The sequence below is a fragment of the Mchenga conophoros genome, linkage group LG7, assembly GCF_057382185.1.
Source record: "Mchenga conophoros isolate Kocher_MC1m ecotype Shallow Benthic linkage group LG7, M_conophoros_male_GT1.1, whole genome shotgun sequence".
In the NCBI taxonomy this organism is placed as follows: Eukaryota; Metazoa; Chordata; class Actinopteri; order Cichliformes; family Cichlidae; genus Mchenga; species Mchenga conophoros.
In genome coordinates this window covers 59,427,934-59,449,408 of record NC_140532.1, presented here as the reverse complement: position 1 = coordinate 59,449,408, position 21,475 = coordinate 59,427,934, and the positions used below count along the sequence as shown (strand labels likewise).

The 21,475-nt window shown below is 40.2% G+C and overlaps 1 protein-coding gene across 1 annotated transcript in view; it reads right to left on the bottom strand.

Annotated features, from left to right (window-relative positions):
• Nucleotides 1-2,493: 2,493 nt before the first annotated feature.
• The window catches only part of nrn1la (neuritin 1-like a), a 104,143-nt gene continuing 85,161 nt past the window's right edge, over nucleotides 2,494-21,475 (bottom strand). The window contains exon 3 of the mRNA XM_085280518.1: nucleotides 2,494-4,017. Within this exon, the coding sequence (XP_085136644.1) occupies nucleotides 3,717-4,017 (301 nt within the window). The 3' untranslated portion in view covers nucleotides 2,494-3,716. The remainder of the gene's footprint in view (nucleotides 4,018-21,475) is intronic.

Here is a 21,475-nt window from a genome sequence, read left to right as displayed (position 1 = left end):
CTGCAGAGGAAATGAATAAATGGCAACATGTTTGTTGTTTTCACTGCCATTTGCTCAGAGTAATAAAGCCAAATATAGTGTACCATTGATGGGACAGTGATGTACTGGTGTTTAAGATTGCTTCTCCATCTCCTGCCACCCTTTCAGTCCAATTTAAGCTATTTGTCAGAACACCAAGCTGTTGCCGGAGGCAAAGAGATGTATAGTCTCAAATGCAGTGCTGGGAAATAATTCCCTGCTCAGCTTTGGTCAATAATGTTGCATTTACACTGCAGAGTTATTGAAAAATCGCTGAAATCGGATTTGTTCATGCAACAGAACTTCTCATAACAGAGTTGAGAAGGTTTCTTTGTGTTTTGGAGTACCTCTGTATGTAAGAGTCTTTAAAGGCAGGTCTAAACCTGTTACATTTCCATAAACCACCCTGGGACATGTTGACAGCACTCACTGTGCTGTAGGATTTTATACAAACACGTCTTGTGTGATCTTCCTGTGTGTCCTCACATTTAGGATTTACTTAAATTTAATCTCCAGTTGCATCATCTTATCAGAGCTCCATGAAGATAGTTCTCAAATTGCTGCACCTTAGTGAGTCAGCCATTGAGACCTCTTAATTGCTAATTCTGTCAGTTTAATTAAAGTTCAAAACTGGAGCAGCCTCTTTAAAAAATTCATGCATATCTGTGGATGAAGTCCTTCACGTAAAAAAGGAGCTGTGGGATGGTTGGAGTTTTTCTCTTTTAGTGTAAATTTGTCTCACTGTTTCTGTCAGTGGGTTCCTGCTGCTGTTTATTCTTAACATTTAAAAAATGATTAAAAATGTAATATTTGTTGGAGTTTCAGTTGTACTGAGCTTTTGAGCTTGTAGGGCAAAGTTTGCTTTTGACATTGATGTCCCAAACTAAATTACTGCATAAATAAATAGCCGAGAACGGAGATAGGAAAAACCTGAACCTTTTACTACTACTGTGAGCACATCCTATTATGCTGTCGGAGCATTTTACTACACGGGTTTAGTCCAGTTATATAAAAAAGTATATATGTAAAAATATATAAAGGTTGTTTTAGTAATTTAGTCTAAGCTGAAACATTACTATCCTGTTGGAAAAGGTCTTTCAATAGACTGTATATAAAAGATGGACATACTTGAGGTCTGCAAAGGAAGCCAGCGTGGCGAACCAACAGATTAAAAGACTGTTCCTTACCACGGGCAGTAAAAAGCACAACACCCCCTCTGCTCCCTAAGACTGTGGTACAAGAACTGAAAATACACTTTTACATATGTGACCCTCATCTCTTCTGTTACATTTGCATTTTGCACTGTTACCGTGGCAACTACACCAGAACCGCAAACCTCTCTGAAACTCTACAATGCAACCTGGCATGCACATCTCTCGAAATGTAACTATCTGTGTCCTCGACACGCCCACGTTATTGTGATTGGCCTGTTCAGTACCACTGATTCCTCCTGCATGTTCCTCCATCTGTTGGCCAGTAGGGGGTGAATCTGCTATTTGCAAAAAGAACTCGATTTATAGGTGAATCTATAAGAAAAATGTATTTTGTTTTCCTTGGTTTCCTTTGGCTTCACTGTTGTGAATGCAGATGGAGACATACTTATTTTTACTTCTTATATACTTCTATATTTGTTATTATACATCTTTGAAATCTGCTTGAAGTCTGTTGCTTGGGGAGCTGGTTAGGTTGGTGCATTGCAATGTAAATTCTCTGTGCATCAGTCCACATGGTCAAAAACACAGGCATGCACATGGACGTCCACAAGGACCCTTGTGCAATGTTGCTACAACATATATGTGCCGTGTCTCTTGAATTTTTCAGTCTCAGTCTGATTTCAAAACATAAAAAGCAACCAGAACAATATTCAGCTCTAGGCTTCATGGTAAGACTTCACAGACCCATGGTGGCTATGTCTATCTTTTATATACAGTGTATGAACTGTTCCAGAATGATAATTCAGCCATTTATAGTAAACAAGGGGTCGCTGAATGGACATGGGAAAGGAAAAGTGTGATTCATTTGCTATGACCTTCTCATTCAATGTCAACCCCGTTGAACCTCCAGGAGATTTCGGGCTACTTTGTTACACAGCACTCCTCACTGCCATCATCAAAACACCAAATAAAGGGAATATCTTTGGGAGAATGATGTTTCATCCCTCAAGCAGAGTGCCAGAGACTTGGAAAATCAAGACGCACTTTATGTTGCATTTTTCTTTCATTTGTCACCCATCCATAAATCTGTTTGAAATGCCTCTCGGCTTCTATTCAACTCTGTAAGGTACATTTAACGAACTTGCCACTGGCAAGGTAGACAGACTCAATCAGCTATTACGCAGCTCTCTTTGGATCTTTTTTGTCTAATAAATTTCATTTATTTCCACCTCTCTTAAAGTTGGTGCACTGTTGTGGTCCCTTGAGGATTATGTGTTGTGCATCCACACATCTTAGCGTAACTCTTTAAAGTTGACCTGGCTTTGATTTTTTTTTTTTTTTGTAGAGAAGGAAAAGTAAACTTGCAACCTAAAGCCCCCTGTGTAAAACACACTCGCTGCGAGACAAGTGGATTCAATCTTCAACTAGGCAGAACTGTATGTTTTCCAGCTGTACTCATCTCTCTCACTCTCTATCTGTCTCTAATCTCATAATATATCTGATCCTGGGCCAGACAGAAACAACTGTTACCTGCAACCACTTAGAATAACAAGCAGCTCAAGCAGGCCTGCAGGGCCAAATCTATGACTCCTGGAGCATGAAATCCACTTGGCATGCAAGTGGGTTGTGTTTCTGACTGGAGAACATATTGGTCCCATACTGTAGGGCTCCAATGCAGGATGCCAAGGAGGAGGACTTCATAACTGAGCAAGCAGCAAATAAAAACCACTCCGGCATACTCTGACTTCAATTGAACTTCAGCTCAGAGCTCGTGTTGCTCCTGCACCCACAGAAGACACTGTGATGCATTTTCTCTAAATAAGAACATTATTCAAAATTAGTTAGCTTCAAAGTTAGCTCCATTTACAGCAAGTGTAATTTATGACTCCAATTACTTTGTAGTCTGAAAAACTAATTTCGGAACATTAGAACTACATCATCATCACCATCATTATATCTTAACTACTCACACCCAGCACTGTGTCTGCATTTAGTAAATAGGAAATGGGTGTTGTTCATCATGTAAAGCCCACATAAAAGTGGGGTTAACAGTAACTAGTTGTGGCACCTAGTCTTTTCATCGCTTTGTTTTCAAGTTTATCAAACAAGTCTTAGTTATTACATTTCTCTTATTAATCTCTTATCTTATTGCATTCAAGGAGACAGACTCACCCTGAAACCATCACATGCAAGCTCGTACTAACTAGATTTAGAAGGATACAGGATGAAGACGGATGATGCGAGGCTGCAGTATGCATCTGCTCAACTATGTATGTGTTTGCAGGGCTTGTGTATCTCTCGGTGAGTTTTGTGAGCTTTTTTTCAACTGAGAATCTAATTAATAGGCAGAGAATATGCATGAAACGGCACAGGCAATTTAGAGATATATTATCAAAAAGACTGTCGAGCCTCTGAACATGCAGTTAGAAATATTCGACCCCTGGCAGAGCAGAGGAAGAAGCAGTGAAAAGTCTATGGAATCGTGGAAGAAAAAGTACACAAAGTTTATATCTATTCACACTAATCCCATTTCTTTGGGGGTATTTATATCCAAAACAACAACAGCAGCAGCAGAGGAGACAGTAGAAGGAGATAGTGGAGGCAGCCTGCCACGTGATAGGCCCTCCCTCTTAGAGACTCCTGGTTGATCTCTTCTTGGTTGGGTGAGCCGTTAGGGGACACCGAGGCCGCTGGGTGGGTGTTACGGTTGGAGCACATGTCATAAAGGTTTCCGGAGAACTGCATTTTCTTAGACTCCTGGCGGAGAGACTCCCAGACAGCTGCCGCTTCCTCGGGACAGCCAGCCATCGCCACGTTAGCGCAGTCATGGAACTCATCCCACGACCTGCAGAGAGGAGCGAGAGTAAGATGGAGACATCTGATTATTTGGCTTGTGGATCATGTTAATATTTCAGCGCGCAACACATTCAAAGCAGTTTTATCCATCTGTACAAACTATTGCACTAGATGCTGGATTTTTCCAGAAAGCTGTAACTTCATATGTAAACAAAACAGGAATTATTAAAGCATTTCCTTTGTAGAGAGGTGAGTGAGTCTATGGTTCAGACTAAACTTCAAATTTACTTTCCGCTCTAACGACTGCAGATTTTGAGTGCATAATCTATAGTTCATCATTTAGAAGCTGTTCAAAATGAAATACAATAACTACCAAATTGATTATCATGGCAGCACACACATTCATGGTGCCCAGGGGATGGGTCCCTTGATACCTCCTTGTATGCCCCTGGGAAATCAAGGATTTCCCCATTTAAGCGAAAAACTATAAAATCTGCATGCATGATTACTGTAGGACACATTTTTCTTTTCTTCAGCATCGCCAGTGACGTTCACCTTGATGTCTTCAGTGAAACATCTCAAACACTTTTGTCAAAGTATTCATAACCCCCTCAGAGTGAACTGCAATATCTACAGTGAGTCTGAGACTTTAAATGTTTCTTTGGAAACCTCTTTTCTGCTTCTACCTGAGTTTTCCTGCCAAAGGACTTTGATAATAGTTTTATAATACTTTGAAAACTGGAGGCTAGACGTTTCTGACCCGGAGGTGACTCAAACACTGCATCATTACTCTGTTGCAGCATCGTCAGGACGCTTTAGAAACTTTTAAACTAGTTATGTGTAGTTAACCAGCAACACACACACTGACCTTGTATGAGAGGTGTTTCATGGGGCTTTTCAAACCAAATCCTCAAAATCATGTTATTTTACCCGTAGACCCTTATCTTTCTTTCTGTCACGGTTCTGGGTCGGTTCGACCCAGCATTTTGAGTTTCTGATGTTTTGGTTTATTTTTGCACTATGGGCTGCCCTTTGATACTCTTGTGCTTTGATCGTTATTGGATTTCTAGGTTTCTGTTTGTTCGTGTTTAAGGATTTGTTGCCTCATGTATAGTTTGGGTTCCATGCGTTATTTTCTGTCTGCCTCTCAGTGTTGAGTCTGTGTGTGATGGTTTCTGGTTTCCTGTTTTACTTTGAAAGTTCATGTCTCATGTCAGTGCGTTCAGTTTTACCTCTCCCCTGTCTTGTTAGCCTGATTTCTCCCAGCTGTGTCTCCCTCTTGTTGCCCATTCCCTGATTACTCCCCGGTGTATATAAGCCCTGTGTTTTCCTGTGCTCCCTGTTGCGTTGTACCTTCAACTTGCTGTGTGTTCATGATTTCCAGTCCTCCAGCACCTCAGTTTAGAGTTTTGTTTTGCTTTTGTGAGTCTTATTTTATGTAGACGTTTGTCCAGCAATAAGGCTGCGTTTTCAGTTTAAATCTTGTCTCCAAAGAGTCCTGCATTTTGGGTCCACCACTCCAGCCTGCCTGCCACACAGCCGACCATGACACTTTCCTTTTCTGCACTTGTGCATTAAATAGACTTTTTAAAAGCACAGAAAATATGTGACTTTTTCCATTCAAGTTTGACATTCAACCTCCTGTCACTGTGTCTTCACCTCATTGACTTCTTTTTTCACCTAAATCTAAGTCAGTTACACCTTGAGTATAAACAACCCAAATCAATAATTAATTGCCATTATTATTCTCAATGAAATGATATGAAAAGATTTTAAACAGGCAGTTCTGGTAAAGATTTGCTGACAGTGAAGCATTCGTCCTTTCACCGAGTAAATCAAATCCAGCCTGTTTGCTTGCTCCCTTGACTTCGTTCAGTTGTTGCCAAGAGACCATCTGCTGATCTTCGATGCTCTGAGAGCAAGGGTCACCCTACGGGTTAGACTGAAATGTGGAAAAACCTTCATTAGAGTGTGGAAGGTAAATGCGTGTTTGTTGAATCACTGCTGTGTTATACCCATCAACAAAACATGAATTTGACACACTTTCTTAGATCTATTTTAAAGCCAAATGAAAGGAAGCATTATTTACGATGAGAGGCAGGTGAGGAAGAAGTGACTTTAAGTAATCTTGCACAAAGATATTTTTTAAAGGATATCTTGCAGCGAAACACAAAATTAAACTTTATTCCAAACACTCTTGAGCTCCACATCCACAGCAAGTCTATTTGGCTGTAATTGGCTGCTAATTCTCCCTCTCATTGTGGCTGTGCTGCCTAAATTGTCTCTGAGGAGAGTTAACTACGAGAAGCGAGGCGCAGAGTTGGGGGAAAAAGTAGAAGCAGATGACTCTGTTCAAAGTCTGCCACAGAAGCACTCAAAAAACACAAAAGTTTTCATAATTAATGCTGGCAAAACATCATGCGGCACTCCAACTTTCAAAAGACAAGAGCTACATTTAAACCCATTACTGGACAATACATACAAGGTATATTATCTAGATACTGCATCCACTACGTCTTATTGAAACAAATATCATTTAATCTCGGGGGACTCAAACTTGGGAGTTTTGTAAAGCTACAGTGCTAAACACAACACCACTGTGCATGGCATAGCTAAAGCCAAGCTTTATCTGTAGGACAGATAACCTCTATTATGATTCTATGGAGCCCTGCAAGGGACATGGGGAAAAAAGTTGAAGTTGAACTTTTGCAAGATCTCGCAAAACTTCGAACTGGTGAGTAACAGACGTCTCCGAAAACGTCGGAGCACTTTTGCAAATATGTGATGTCTTGATAAAAGTTTATTTTGTGACCCAGAAAGAGTAATATTAAAACTAAGTTTTGGGACATTGGGACAGCTTTCGTTGCCTGGCTCGTCACCTATCCCAGAATTCATAGCGCAGCCCAGCCAATTCCATTTTTCAACAATGGCAGCAGCTACTTAGTTTTAATATTATCATTTCTGGGTAATTTCTGACTCAGATGGATGGATGGATCTATCAAGCACTGGGAATGTCTCAGATTTCCAGGACAGTGTTGATGGCGGTGTTAAGCAGTGTGGTTTTTTAGTGCGTTAAATTGCCACTGCAGAATCGCAATCTGTTTCTAATGCATAGCTCCCTGAGTACCTCGAGTTTAAAAACACTCATTAATGATTTTTGAATCTTTTATTGATCTATTGTTGAATTGTAGATGATGAAACCCCAAAATTCACAGCATCCAGTTTGCCCACAGTGTTTGGCAGATTGGCGATCCTCTCCCCATTTTCACTTCTGGAGGACGCAGCCTCTCTAGGATGCTAATTTGTTTGACCAGGTGTTTTTTAAGCATTACACATCTTATCAAGTCTTTTGTTGCATCTATGTCAACCTATTAAATCAAATTGAATATCAAAATATCCTTCCACCCATCTACTTTCTCAACCTCGTAAATAAATAGGGTTGTGGAAATATGTTTATACAGAAAGAAAAAGAAAACTGTGCTCTCAAGTTATTTTAATTGCCACATTCCTCTGTCTGCTTGTTTTTTAGGCAGTGAGAAAATGACCCACATCAGAACATAGTTGTTCGCAGTGGGCAAAGGACAGGAACTGAACTGGAGTCACAGTGAAAATTTGTGGCCCCATTTGAAATGAAGAATCGATTCAAATTGAAAAGCGAATCAAACTAAAGTGTTTTCTGGCTCTTAACTTTCCACAAAATGTCAGCGCAGTTCATTTAGCCATATGCTTTATGGCTTTTTCCACGCTGCAGGAAAACACTATGGATGAGTCCACTGCTAAAAGAATTGATCAGCCGAATCTAATTCAAACAAATAGATAAATCATAATGAGACAGGATGTTCTCCTTTGTTGCAGTCTAACACTGTGATGCCCCGAGGGCTGACGTCGTTATTAATCTTGTGAAATGTAGCTGTAAATTTCACCGAAAGTGAACTCATGAAGCAGAAGCTCTAAACATAGAAACATCATTTTCTCCTTCTGGGTGACTTTTCTTACTGTATCAGTACAGGATGTCAGTTTGATGACATTTGCTGCTGATCAGAAGCACCTAGATACAAACGCACATACACGGTCCGAGACACACACATTTTTAAACTTCCTCTGACAGCTTCCAGCACGCTTCCGCCTTCTTTTCTGTCACACACAAGTATAATTCGTTTAAGCCGTCTTCAGAGAAGGGACCACACATGCATGATTTCCCACATATATCTTCATATAATTAAAGTAGCCATCATTACTGCAGGCTTTGCTTCCCTTAATGACTGTGTCTGTGTGTGTGTGTGTGTGTGTGTGTGTGTGTGTGTGTGTGTGTGTGTGTGTGTTGGCCTTTATCCAGGACTTAAGTGGACCACTTCCGACAAAAAGGGCTGCAGTAAGAGGACAACAGCTTTCCTGCTGCTGTGGGAGGAGCAGCTGATGGAGGAGGTGGAAAGGGCAGCATCTGGCTATGGTTTGTGTGTATGTGGACAAAAAACAGTGAGTGCAGGAGTGTGTCTAGAAGATAACACGGGAAAGACAAAGTCAGGAAGGGAGGGCGTCCTGCGCAGGAGTGCAGCTTTTTTTCTTCTTTTTTTTGATTCGGGTGTGAGTTTGTGTATCTTTCCTTCAGTGTTTTGTGAACGTAAGAGTACGGGTCTCTGCACACAGTCACAGGTGGTGCAGAGACAGCACAAACGCAGCGAGGACACTGACAGACAAGCAGCTGCTTTCACAATAATAAAACCTCCTGAGAGTACGTCTGTTCTGCTGTTAGCATGCTGCTGCTGCTGACATCCAAAAATCTCCAAACACCAATTCTGAGTTGTTTTTTTTTTGTTGCTTTCTCTTTTCTATTTTGACCATCTGGGTGTTCACTAAGTTTCGTGGCTCTCTGTCACTGGTAACAATTACTGACATGCGAGGAAGCTGTATGTAACACTTTCGTCAAAACAGTGTTAGTTCAGGAGATTTGGGGAGGCAAAACAGTGCTAGGGAGGAGAACAGGAGAGACTGAGATATTAGAGAACACAAGCAACAAAAAGGTTCAAAAAGTAGCCCGGAGAGACAGTTTGTACCCTAAATGTAGTAAATCTGAGAAGAATTAGAGCACCGTTTGATACTCTCGAGGTTAGTAACCTACATAGAATCATGTGGAGTTCCAACTTTAAGACTACATGATGGTTTTACAGCTGTTACATTGATAATTATAAAAAATGAAAAAATTAAATGACTATAGCTGACACTGCTCAAGTTAATCTTTCAGTCATTAAATCAGTTTACACTTACAGCTTTTGGAGTTTTCCTCTTTTCACCTGTAGGGTTGAGTTGTAAGTGAAAGAGTCAATTTGTGATTGAAGTGAAGACTTTCAGTTTTCATTCAGTAGGTTTTGCAAAAAAGTTGCTTTAACTGTTTAGGAATTAAAGCCATTTTATATGTAGCCTCCTAATTTCAGAGGGGGACTACATATAGATTTCATTACATTTTTAAAAAAACCCAAAATAGTTGAAAATAGCCAGTTGAGACCCGTTCTTTCTTTATTTCATGACAAATGAAACAAACTATTTCTAAGGATAAGAAAAGCAACTTCACAACATCTCATCAAGTCAAGAACACTCTTGTTCAGGTATATCTATCACTTTAAACATCTACAACCAAGAAATGTTTTAATGAATGAATATACAGTCTTTATTGGACGGTGCAAAACTATGTTTACACTTAAAAGTCCAGATTAGGCCTGGTCACAAAATATTGAAAATAACTTGTACAAGGAGAAAAGTATGGAAAAAGAGAAGCAGCTCATGATGTGAAGCAGATAACATTGATGTTATGGCATGGGCATGTATGGCTGCAAGTGAAACCGGTCACTAGTGGTCATTGATGATGTGAGTACTGATAGAAGTAGCAGGAAGTATACAGGGCAGTACTCTTTGCTCAGACTGTGACAAATGCTGCTAAACTGATTGCAGAGCGCTTCCCAGTGCAAATGGACAATAACTCAAAACATGCAGCCGAAGCAACCCAAAACTATCTCAATGCAAAAAAGTGGGTTGTTCTTCATTGTCCAAGTAAGTCACCTGATCTCAAACCCAACAGAGCATCGCTTTCAGACATTAAATAAAAAAACTAAATGTGCAGAGACCCACAAACAAGCAGGAACTGAAAGTGTCTGCAGTAAAGGCCTGTCTGAACATATTAAGAGAGGAAACACAGCATCTGATGATGTCAGTGGAAAAACTTTTCATAGCTGGTGTCTGATCTTCTTTTCTGTGCATCTTTGCTGACTTTATATTCCTTCTTGTCCTAACCCTTCAGGCTTAGAGGGAACAAGCTCTGCCCGGTGGTGGAGGGTCCTAATTATTCCAAGTTTGTGTTCCAGAGGGTGATGGGAGTCAAAGAGGAGGTACTGGGCCGTGTGTGTGTGGGCTTCCGGTAAACTTCGATGTTGAGGTTGCCATTCTCTTCAATGTGCATGGCGCAGTCCAGGAAAGGCAAACAGTTGTCCTTTGTGTCTTCCCTGGTGAACTTGATGTTTTTATCCACAGTGTTAATGTGCGCAGTGAAGGATTCCACTTCTTGTGTTTTGATTTTGACCCAGGTGTCGTCCACATATCTGTACCAGTGGCTGGGTACTCTTCCTTTGAAAAAGCCAAGAGCCTTTCTTTCCACTTCCTCCATGTAAAGGTTGGCTACAATAGGTGACACGGGGGAGCCCATGGCACAGCCATGTTTTTGTCTGTAAAAGCCTTCGTTGTACTTGAAATATGTAGTGGTGAGGCAGAGGTCTAACAGTGTGCAGATCTGATTGGGTGTGAAGTTGGTCCTGTCCTCCAAGGAGCTGTCTTCTTGTAGTCGATCAACATTGAAGTTTACCGGAAGCTCACACACACGGACCAGTACCTCCTCTTTGACTCCCATCACCCTCTGGAACACAAACTTGGGGTAATCAGGACCCTACACCACCGGGCAGAACATGTTCTCTCTAAGCCTGAAGGAAAAAAGAAGGAACACACACATGTAAAGGAAGCACTTAAAACGTGCGGCTATCCTAACTGGGCATTTATAAAGTCAGCAAAGAAGCACAGAAAAGAAGACCAGACACCAGCGAGGGAGGATAAGAAGGACAGACGCAACAACATTGTCATCCCCTATGTAGCCGGTGTATCAGAGAAACTCAGGAGAGTTTTCTCCAAGCACAACATCCCAGTGTACTTCAGACCCAGCAACACACTCAGACAAAAATTGGTTCACCCAAAAGACAAAACTCCTAAACACAAACTTAACAATGTGGTGTATGCTGTACAGTGCAGCGAGGAATGCCCAGACCTCGACATTGGAGAGACCAAACAGCCACTTCACAAGCGTATGGCACAACATAGAAGAGCCACCTCCACAGGACAAGACTCAGCAGTCCATCTGCATCTAAAGGACAAAGGACACTCTTTCGAGGATGCCAATGTTCACATTTTGGACAGAGAGGACAGAAAGAGGAAAGAGGAGTGAAAGAAGCCATTTATGTCCACTGTGAGCGACCATCTTTGAACAGAGGCGGTGGCTTACAACACCAACTCTCTGCCATCTATAATCCAGTTTTGAGATCCTTCCCCAGACGCCTTAACATCCACTCACATCCTGGGCCATCTGACCTCAGGAAATCACATGATAGGGTGGGGCCAGGTTTCACAATGAGCTCAACCGAAACCCTGGCTGATTGTGACCCACACCCGCTTTCACACCTTGGCTCATATGATTAGGCAGAGGATCATCAGGGGGTCCTTTTGGGACTCTCCACCATTTGACCTTAGAACTGAAGAAGCTTCTCGGGTGAGAGGTGGAACGTCTTCAAGCAACTTAAAGAAGTCCAGACGCTTTTCTTTGCAAGCTCCTTAGACTACGCTGACCTTGATGACTGAGAACCTTCACAGACATATTTCTGCATAGCTTTTTTTAAATTTCACATTTCTGTATAGTTTTCATATTTATATCCTGTTCATAGCCTGTACATAGCTTGTACACCCACTCCAGCCTGTACATACTTATAGTTATAGCAGATTCATAACATACCTTCATACCGTATACATTGTAACATACCCATAATAGACTCATATTTTGTACCCTCATACCTATAACAGACCCATTTCTGTAATATATCTATATTTCTATATTATTGCCAATATATATCTATATCATGGCTAAAGCACTTCTGGATGGATGCTAACTGCATTTCGTTGCCTTGTACTTGTGACATGTGCAATGACAATAAAGTTTAATTCTATTCTAATTCTATTCTATCCTATTCTATAACGTTATAGCGTCCCACTCTGTGGCAGATGGGATAAGTGGTGGTTAACAAGGGGTTAAACACATGGGACTCTCCACCAGTTGTTTTACACTGAAGAAGCCTCTTGGATGAGTGTTGAAACATCTTCATGAACAAAAAAGAAATTCAGTTGCTTTCTTTTCAAGCATTTGAGACTATCATGAACTGGATCACAGACACACAGCCCATCGATTTGTAATGTAAAAACATATGTAAAAACGATTTTGTCTACATCATTTGGTAGCATCCTGCAGACACTGGAGAAAGCAGAGTGATTACTGGGTCTAAAGCTGTGGTTTTAAAGGTAAAAATGAAATAATAATGATAATAATAAATAAAAATTACTGTTGGAGCCTCTCGGCTTCACTAAGTTGAGATATTTAAAAAGAAGCAAATGAATGAAAACAAGTCAGCTACTTTTGAGGAAGACTGCAAAAAATGTTTCATATTAAAACCATCAGACTTCACCTTCACCGTCCTCCATTAGTGTAACCAGGTTGACGCGCTTCATGAAGGCTTCCTTTGCCTTGCTGAAAAGAAAAAGAAATCCTTTTTTCCCTTTGCACAAGAGTTGGTCTATATTTTGCATCTGCAGTATTCATGTAAAGGTTTAAACATGAAATGATTATTTTTATACATGTTCTGTTGCCTAACATGTTGAACTCGTGAGCAGCAGAGGATTTTTATGCATCTGTGGTGGTACTGTTTAATATTTGGCAGCTTTTTATGGGAAAATGAAAAAGTAAAGCACAAAAGCCTCCCTTCTTGTCACTTTAAATGACTTCTAAATCTCTAAGATAACCAGTAAGAGATGCTGAACTCGGGAATATTATGGCCTCTTTGTTTGGCAGCAGTTTCAATCCTAACTGCTGCATCCCAAATGAGCTGTAGAGCTGAAAGTGACTTTAAACTAAGGTAGGAATAGGAATAGAGAGCACTGCGATGAGATGCAATGAAAGCATGAATGGCCTTATCTAAATCTGTAGAGAATAGAAATATAAAAGCAAATAGCAAGGCTGCAGTGAAAGAGGAGAGGGTTTTCTGATAACACCCGTTTTAGGGATCGGTAGACTCCAGCTTTTGTTTGTGTAACCGTAACCAAGGAAACAAATGTTGGATTTTACCTTGCTGTTTTTTCACACTTCACAAATACTTCAGCTAAAAGAGGAGAACCAGGAGTTCTCTAAGCTTTATTCTAAAAGTGCATCCTGTCATTCATCCTCTCTTAAGATACTCTTAAGGTTTTAATCACTGCCTATATGTTATCTTTTAAACATTCAGTGGTGTTAAAAAGTGTTTGACTGCTTCCAGATTTCTTATTTTTTTGTATTTTTCTCACACTTTATCAGTAATTGAGATTGCTCAGTCTGGAAAAGGTTCTAAAGCCATTTCTAAAGCTGTAGATCTCCAGCGTACCACAGTGAGAGCCATTATCCACAAATGGCGAAAACATGAAACAGTGGTGAACCTTCCCAGGAGCAGCCGGCTGACCAAAATTACCCCAAGAGTGCGAGATCGACTCATTCAAGAGGTCACAAAAGAACCCAGAACAACATCCAAAGAACTGCAGGCCTCACTTGCCTCAGTTAAGGTCAGCGTTCACGACTCCACATTAACTGGGCAAACATGGTCTGCATGGCGGGGTTCCAAGATGAAAACCACTGCTGAGCAAAAGGAACAAAAAGGCTCGTCTCAGTTTAGCCAGAAAACATTTTGAAGATCCCTAAGACATTTAGGAAAATTTGTGGACTGATGAGAAAAAACTTAAACTTTTTGGAAGTTGTGTGTCCCATTGCATCTAGTGTAAAAGTAACAGCATTTCTGAAAAGGAACATCATACCACCAGTAAAACAGGGTGGTGGTAGTGTGATGGTCTGGAGCTGTTTTGCTGCCTCAGGACCTGGAAGACTTACTGTGGTAAACTGAACCATGAATTCTGTTGTCTGCCAAAACATCCTGAAAGAGAATATCTGGCCATCTGTGTGACCTCAACCTGAAGCACACTTGGGTCTTGGAAGAGGTCAGTGATCCAAAACACTCCAAGTCCACCTCTAAATGGCTTAAGAAAAACAAAATGAAGGCTTTGGAGTGGCCTAGTCAAAGTCCTGACCTGAATCTGATTGAGATGCTGTGGCATGACCTTAAAAAGGCGGTTTATCATGGGAAACCCTCCAATGTGGCTGAATTAAAACAATTCTGCGAAGATGAGTGGGCCAAAATTCCTCCACAGTGCTGTGAAAGATTCATTGCCAGTTATCACAAATGCTTGATTGCAGGTTTTGTTACTATGGGTGTCCCAACCAGTTATTAGGTTTAGGGGGCAATCACTTTTTCACACAGGGCCATGTAGATCTGTTTTTTTCTTCTTAATCATAAACACCGTCATTTAGAAACTGCACATCTTTGTTAAATATTTTACATTTATTTGATTATCTGAAACTGGAGATGGACCGATCCGATATTACGTATCGGTATCGGTCCGATACTGACCTAAATTACTGGATCGGATATCGGAGAAAAATTAAAAATGTAATCCGATCCATTAAATATCACGAAAGCACCTCACAAAACTTGCAACACCCGTAACTCACCTCAGAACGTTAGCACGTCGGAGCAGTATGCATCACGTGATAGAGCGGCTGTGGCATGCGGGACCTGTCGGTGGTCTGGATAGCATGTGGAGCTTCGCTAGCAACCCGGCATTTCATCTCCGACAAAGTTATCCCCAAGAGAAGTAAAGCAAGTGTGTAAGTCCATCTCTGAATGTTTGTAAAGCATTCCTGCGTTAAGCTTAACAAACGACTGCCTCTTCTTGTTGCTACTTCAATCATGAAACTGCTTAACGATCAGCTGATTGGCTTTTCTGTCGCGAGTCCGTCTCTCTTGTTTGCTTTTGGCCCACTTTGCACCAGAAAGAGGAAACCAGCGGCTGAACAACAGCAGCACGTTTACGCTTGATCAGCTGTTGTTAGAATTTATTTAATATTACTTTCTACTGGAGGATCTTTTTCTACGTAGCTGACGGCTGTAACTGTACAGGGGCGGATCTAGCAAAGTTTAGCCAGGGGGGCCAATAGGGCATTAACAGGGAAAAGGGGGCACAAAGACATACTTTTCTTTCTTATTCTCATTTAAAATGTCTAGCTTTTAATAAATAATTATCTGACACCCAAAGTTTTAATTTGATGCAAAATGAATAGAAGTCAATTACTGTATATAGTAACTATTAAGTCTAATATATATACCCTAGTAAGCTATAGTACTTTTTCCTTTGGGAAGGTACCATCTGTGCAGTCTGCAATTCTGTTGAAGAAAGATGTTGAATCTATTTAATATTTCTTGAAAAATAATTGATTTCTGTGCATTTTTTTTTCCACACTGCATCAAATTAAGGTTGATTACGTCGATTAAGCATCATGAGGTGGAGCGTGAGGGGTGGTTCCCTATTTTTTATTTATTTATTTTTGTTGTTGCTGGGAGTTGGAACCCTATTAGTTAGGTTGCTTAATATTTCCGTTAAGTACTCTTTAAAATACCAGAATAGGGAGGATGGTGTAGGTTTAAGTTTATTAGATTGATCAGTATTGCTGAACTATGAAATTTTTTTTTTTGCATACAGGTATAACAGAATAGCTTTAGTGTTGTTGTTGTTTTAAACTTGAGTATGAACTTATACAAAATGCAGCAAGATATTTAAAAAACAGTTTTGTTGATTAAAAAACACTATATCGGATTCATATCGGTATCGGCAGATATCCAAATTTATGATATCGGTATCGGTATCGGACATAAAAAAGTGGTATCGTGCCATCTCTATCTGAAACATTAAAGTGTGACAAACATACAAAAAAATTGGAAATCTAGAAGGGGGCAAACGTTTTTTTCCACCACTGTACATGGAAATGCAGCACAGGTAAAAACAGACTTTATATAAAATGCGTATTTGGTGTGATCACCTTTTTTCTTCAACACAGCCTGAACTATCTTCACCAAGCTTTCTAGTAATTTCTTTAAGTAGTCTTCATCATTTCTGTTGAAGCTTCAGAAAAAGGTAGATGGATCAACTGAAGGACCAGATCATCTCTCAGGTCTCGTGTCAGGTCTTTGCTAGATTTCTTCCTATTTCTTAAGGACATGACTTTCAGATACTGTTCATTTGCTGTAATCAGCTTTTTAGGCCTGACACTTCTTCTTTTTGTCCACTTGCCGCAATTCCTCTTTTTTTAAGGACATAGTGCACACCATGCCGAGATATGTTTCTTAGCTAACAGCTGTTTGGGAATCATCAAGAACTAGTGCCCAAGATCCTGCAAGAAAGTCTGGCTCCTTGGAGAGGTGGCTCAAAACTTTTGCACAGTACTGTATATTTTACATGTATACTTAATAAATGAATTTTACTTTGTAATAGTGGAATATGTACATTATGTGAGAGCGCATACAGTTTTAATGTTGAGAGTCAATGTTCAGATCTAAGGGGATGAAAAATGGAGGTTGTACAAGAAACACATTTGGTCTTTAAAACCAAATTTCAGCTTCATATTTAAAAGCAAAGAGTTTGGAGATTCAGAATTTGCAAACCATTCCATGTCAACAAAAACAATTATTACTTATTTAGTGTGTGCACAAAGCAAATTGTAGCTTTTTGATTTCCCAACAGGCACACCTGGTATGCTGTTCTTTGTTTTTTTAAAAAGTGATTGCTTCTAAGCTTTTAGTCTTTATTAGTAATTTGTCAAAGGCTTAAACTTTCCTAGATGCAAATCTTGTATTTTTTTGAACTTTCAGACTTCAGCAAAAACTACATAGACATGAAGACAAAAGAAAAAGACATATCCTTTTTAGCTCCCATGGATGGATTCATACCTAACCTTTGTAGACAAGGCCATAGCAGAGATGAAGAATAACTGAAGCACCTCTCAACATCTCTCAAAAGACAGATTTTTCCATTTTTTGAAATACTTCAATTACCTTTACAACTGTACTTTCTCCAAGGATAACATTCTGCAAGGGGAATAAATGAAGCCTTGATCTATTCAGCCTTAAGTTACTCAAATTAAAACACATTTAGTCCAAAAATACTAGAGCTGGCCTGGGCTCAAGGTCTACGTTTGCTAAAACCCACAAATTCACGAGTTCACAATGCCATGATTCACACTTGGTCAAGCCATTAATAAAATTTCAATTGGTAATATTCTACGATACAGCCTCCAATCGCAAAATCAATTTTCAGGAAAAGTTTACTTAATTTTAAAAAAGAAGAAAAAGGGTTAAAGACCAGTTTAAATCACACATTCTCACATAACTTGGGCAGCACATTGGTGCAGAGGTTAGCACTGAGAGTGAATGGATGACAGACTGGCACCCAGTCCAGGGTGTACTCTGCCTCTCGCTCTGTGACTGGATGGATGGATGAATGGGTGGATGGATGGAGCGATTCTCACAGTCTTTCAGTCTTATTCTTTCAAAATGAAACTTAACGTCTGACATATTTTGTATACTCCGCTATGAAGCCTGATGCTACAGATGTTGATACTCTCCCTCAAAATAGGTGTAAAAATTGGCATGTGTATCAGATATATGTAAAATTTACAATTTGAAATTGCAATAGAAATTATATTCTTTAACCACTGACAAAGTAAGTAGTAAAAAGGAATAGGAGATACAAAGTAAAGCGATACCCATTGTTCATGTGTTCCCTTCAAAGCTTTAGCAAAAGGTTACATTTTAATTCTATTGAGAATAAATTCTCAGTATGTTTACCCCCAAACATTTCCTTTTCACCTCGCCTTCTCTCAATCCGCACTGAATGATTGCGAGTGCAAAATGCCTATTGTGAATATGAGGAATAAAAGCAGTACTGTACTCCTGGGAGAACCCTGACAATGGAGCAGCCTTGGCCTAGATGCAAATCATATCCCCTCTTTCAGACTGCACTGTAGCATACATGTGTGTGCGCGCTGTGACGGTGTGCATTTTTGAAAACGTGTGCACTGTTGAATGGGCACGTGATTGTGGATCTTCAGAGGGGCACAATCTCCTCATTAGGTGGCTCTGATTGAAGCGCTAAAGCCATGTTCCTGAGTGCGGAGAAGGAGGGAAAACGTAAGAGGGGAAAAACAGAACAGAGAAGTAGGTGGAAGGTGGTGAGAGAAGGCAAGAAGGAGGAGGGGAACGAGAGGGAAAAAGGGGAGGAAGAAAGAGGGGAGGTGAGAGAAGTAGAAAGAGAGAGAACAAAGAAGTGAGGTGAGGACACAGAGAGGGGGGGAAGTGTGTATGTAGACAAGAGGATTTTGTGTTTGCATGAGCTCTTGTGTGCCTGCATTAGGCAACAGTCGCACTAAGGTGGCTGGGTTGCAGGATTAGTAGTTTAATTGGTACCTTAAGGAATAGAAGAGACTTAACAACAGTTAAGTCAGTTAAGTATCAGGGGTGGGGTGCAGGGCTGTGGTGACGCACGCACACACACACACACACACACACACACACACACACACACACACACACACACGCACGCACAAATGATTATTTCTCTTGAATAATCCCCCTTACCCCGATTTAAATCAGATGTTACTGTTAAACCAAACTCTCTCTTTCAAATTCATAAAAGTAAGAATGGATTATCATTAAAACACCTAAACATGAGAAGAAGAGCAAGAACGGGCAGGTTAAAGTAAGGAAGGGAAGAAATGGGAAAAAGGTACAAGGTGAACCAAAAAAAAAAAGCAGAAAGTTAAGAGTGTAAAGCTGGATGTTCTGTGAAGCTGTACTTAAGGTGCCACAATGCCTAATCAGAACTGCTGATCAGAAACCTTTTTTCTCCACCACCTTCTGATGACAGAGTTGAGGTCTGCAGCCGAACATTTCTTCAACTTTTCAAAAACCGACAATCTGACACTCTCACCCACTTCATGCTTTTATTGGCCAGCTGTGTGGAGTTGTAAAAAACCTGCCTGTGTCCTACTGTGCGTCCCCCAGAAACAATTGCAAGAAATTGTGCACTTTCCATTTTACTGTTACGTTCCTTTAACCCTCTCAAGGCAGGCTTTGCAGATTTGCAACAGTTAAAAACTAACAAGCTGATTACCCCACATACATATTTTATGAGTTTTTTTTACTCAGAAGCACCACTGCAGGACTTGGTTGTGCATTAGCAACAAAAAGTTTAATTTGAGCCTGAGAGGGTTAAGCGAGCTAGTGCATATCAAAAACACAGAATATTATAAAAAGTTATTTTTTAAATTTAATTAAAAAGGTTAACTTTGATTTATTCTATATTAGAGTAAACTGAAATTTTGAGCCTTTTTTCTTGTATTTTTGATGATTATAGTTTATGGCTTATGAAAAAAGTATCTGTTATTGGAATATTTCCTAAGATCAATAAAAAAAAAAGCATTTAGAATAGATAAAAACCCCCCTTTGGGAAGGTGTACTCATTTATACACGCAGTCCTTGGCTGGGCTGCTTAACCATGAATTGCTACATCAGAGCAGTGCACCATGGAAGTGGAAGTCGTCTTAACAATATTCCATACATTTTATGTCAGGTTCAGGTCAGGTAAATTGGCTGGTCAAGCAAGCACAGTAAAAACACATCAGGAAACCATGTGGTAGCAGCTTTGGCGCTGTGGGCAGGTTTTAACTCCTACAGGAAAAGTAAATTGGTGTTATCCATAAAGTTTGCACGAAGGTGGAAGCGTGACATGCTCTGAAATCTCCTGGTGGATGCTGCACTGACTTTGGACTTGATGAATCACAGTGGACCAACCACCACCAACACCAGGATAAGATAAGATAAGATAAGATAAGATAACCTTTATTAGTCCCACACGTGGGAAATTTGTTTTGTCACAGCAGGAAGTGGACAGTGCAAAAGTTATGACGCAAAAATTAGAATACAATAAGAATAAATACAGTACACAGCTGTACAGAATAGAATAAAATAATATACTATATACAGTAGAATAAAATAGAATAAAAATATACAATAAGATAAAAATAGAATACGAATGCTATATACAACTGAGTAAAAATACAACGATGCCAGAAAGGATTATTGCACTTAGTGTTATTGCACATGTATGGATGTGTGTGTTTGTTCAGTTAAAGTCTTTGTTGTGGAGTCTGACAGCAGTGGGGAGGAAAGACCTGCGAAATCTCTCCGTCCCACACCGGAGATAACGTGGGACCCCCCAAATCATCAGACTGCAGAAACGTCACACTTAACTTCCAGCACCTTAAATTCTGCACCTCTACACTTTTTCTCCAGACTTTAGGATGTTGATGTCATCTCAAAAAAAGACTTTGGACCACTGAGCAACAGTGCAAGTCTTTTTCTCCTCAGCCCAGGTGAGCTGCTTCTGTTGTTGCCCTTGGTTCAGGACTGGTTTGATATCAGGAATGTGACAGCTATAGCTCGGTTGATCTGATATCCTCGTGTTGGTGTTGTTCCCAGATCATCATACTAAATGTTGTTCTAGGATCAACGTTGCAAGTGACCAATCAGAATGTTGTGATGTCATACTTTTGCGACTTCGGGAAAAACTGGCGTAAAACAAAAAACTGTACTTAAGCTGCAAGAAACCGCCTCTGTCCGCCGATAAACGGACCCTGACCCTAACCGTAACCCTTTAATAAACAGTAAGCAGAATTGATATTGTCCTTGCAACATTGGAATTTCATAAATGCACGAATGGCTTGGCGCGCAAAAGAATAACTTCACAACAATGTGATTGGTCACTTGCAATGTTGAACCTGGAACAACATTTTCATGATGGTCTGGGAACAACACCAACACGAGGATATCAGATCATCCGCTATAGCTCCTTGCCTGAAAATGTATGTGCATGGTGCCTCTTGATGCTCTGATATCTGCCTCAGTCCACTTCTTGTGAAGCTCTTCCAAGTTCTTGAGTGGACTTTCTTCTTGAGTGTTATTGATTGCTATCCCTGTTGCATGTTCACATTTTTCTAGTTTTCTACTTTCCATGAATATACTTCAGCATAACACAATGAACAGAAGGCTGAAATCAGCCTTTTGTGGCTCTGAGCCAGTTTACGTCACTATACTGGTTCTGTCGCACAACATTTGTGGCGTCACCACATCCCTGGCAATGAGGGCATAAAAGACTCACTTCAGTCTTCTCCTAAACAGGTAACAGTGCCATGCAAATCTGTAAAGAAGTGTTGGTCAAACAATGACCCTAAGAGTGTT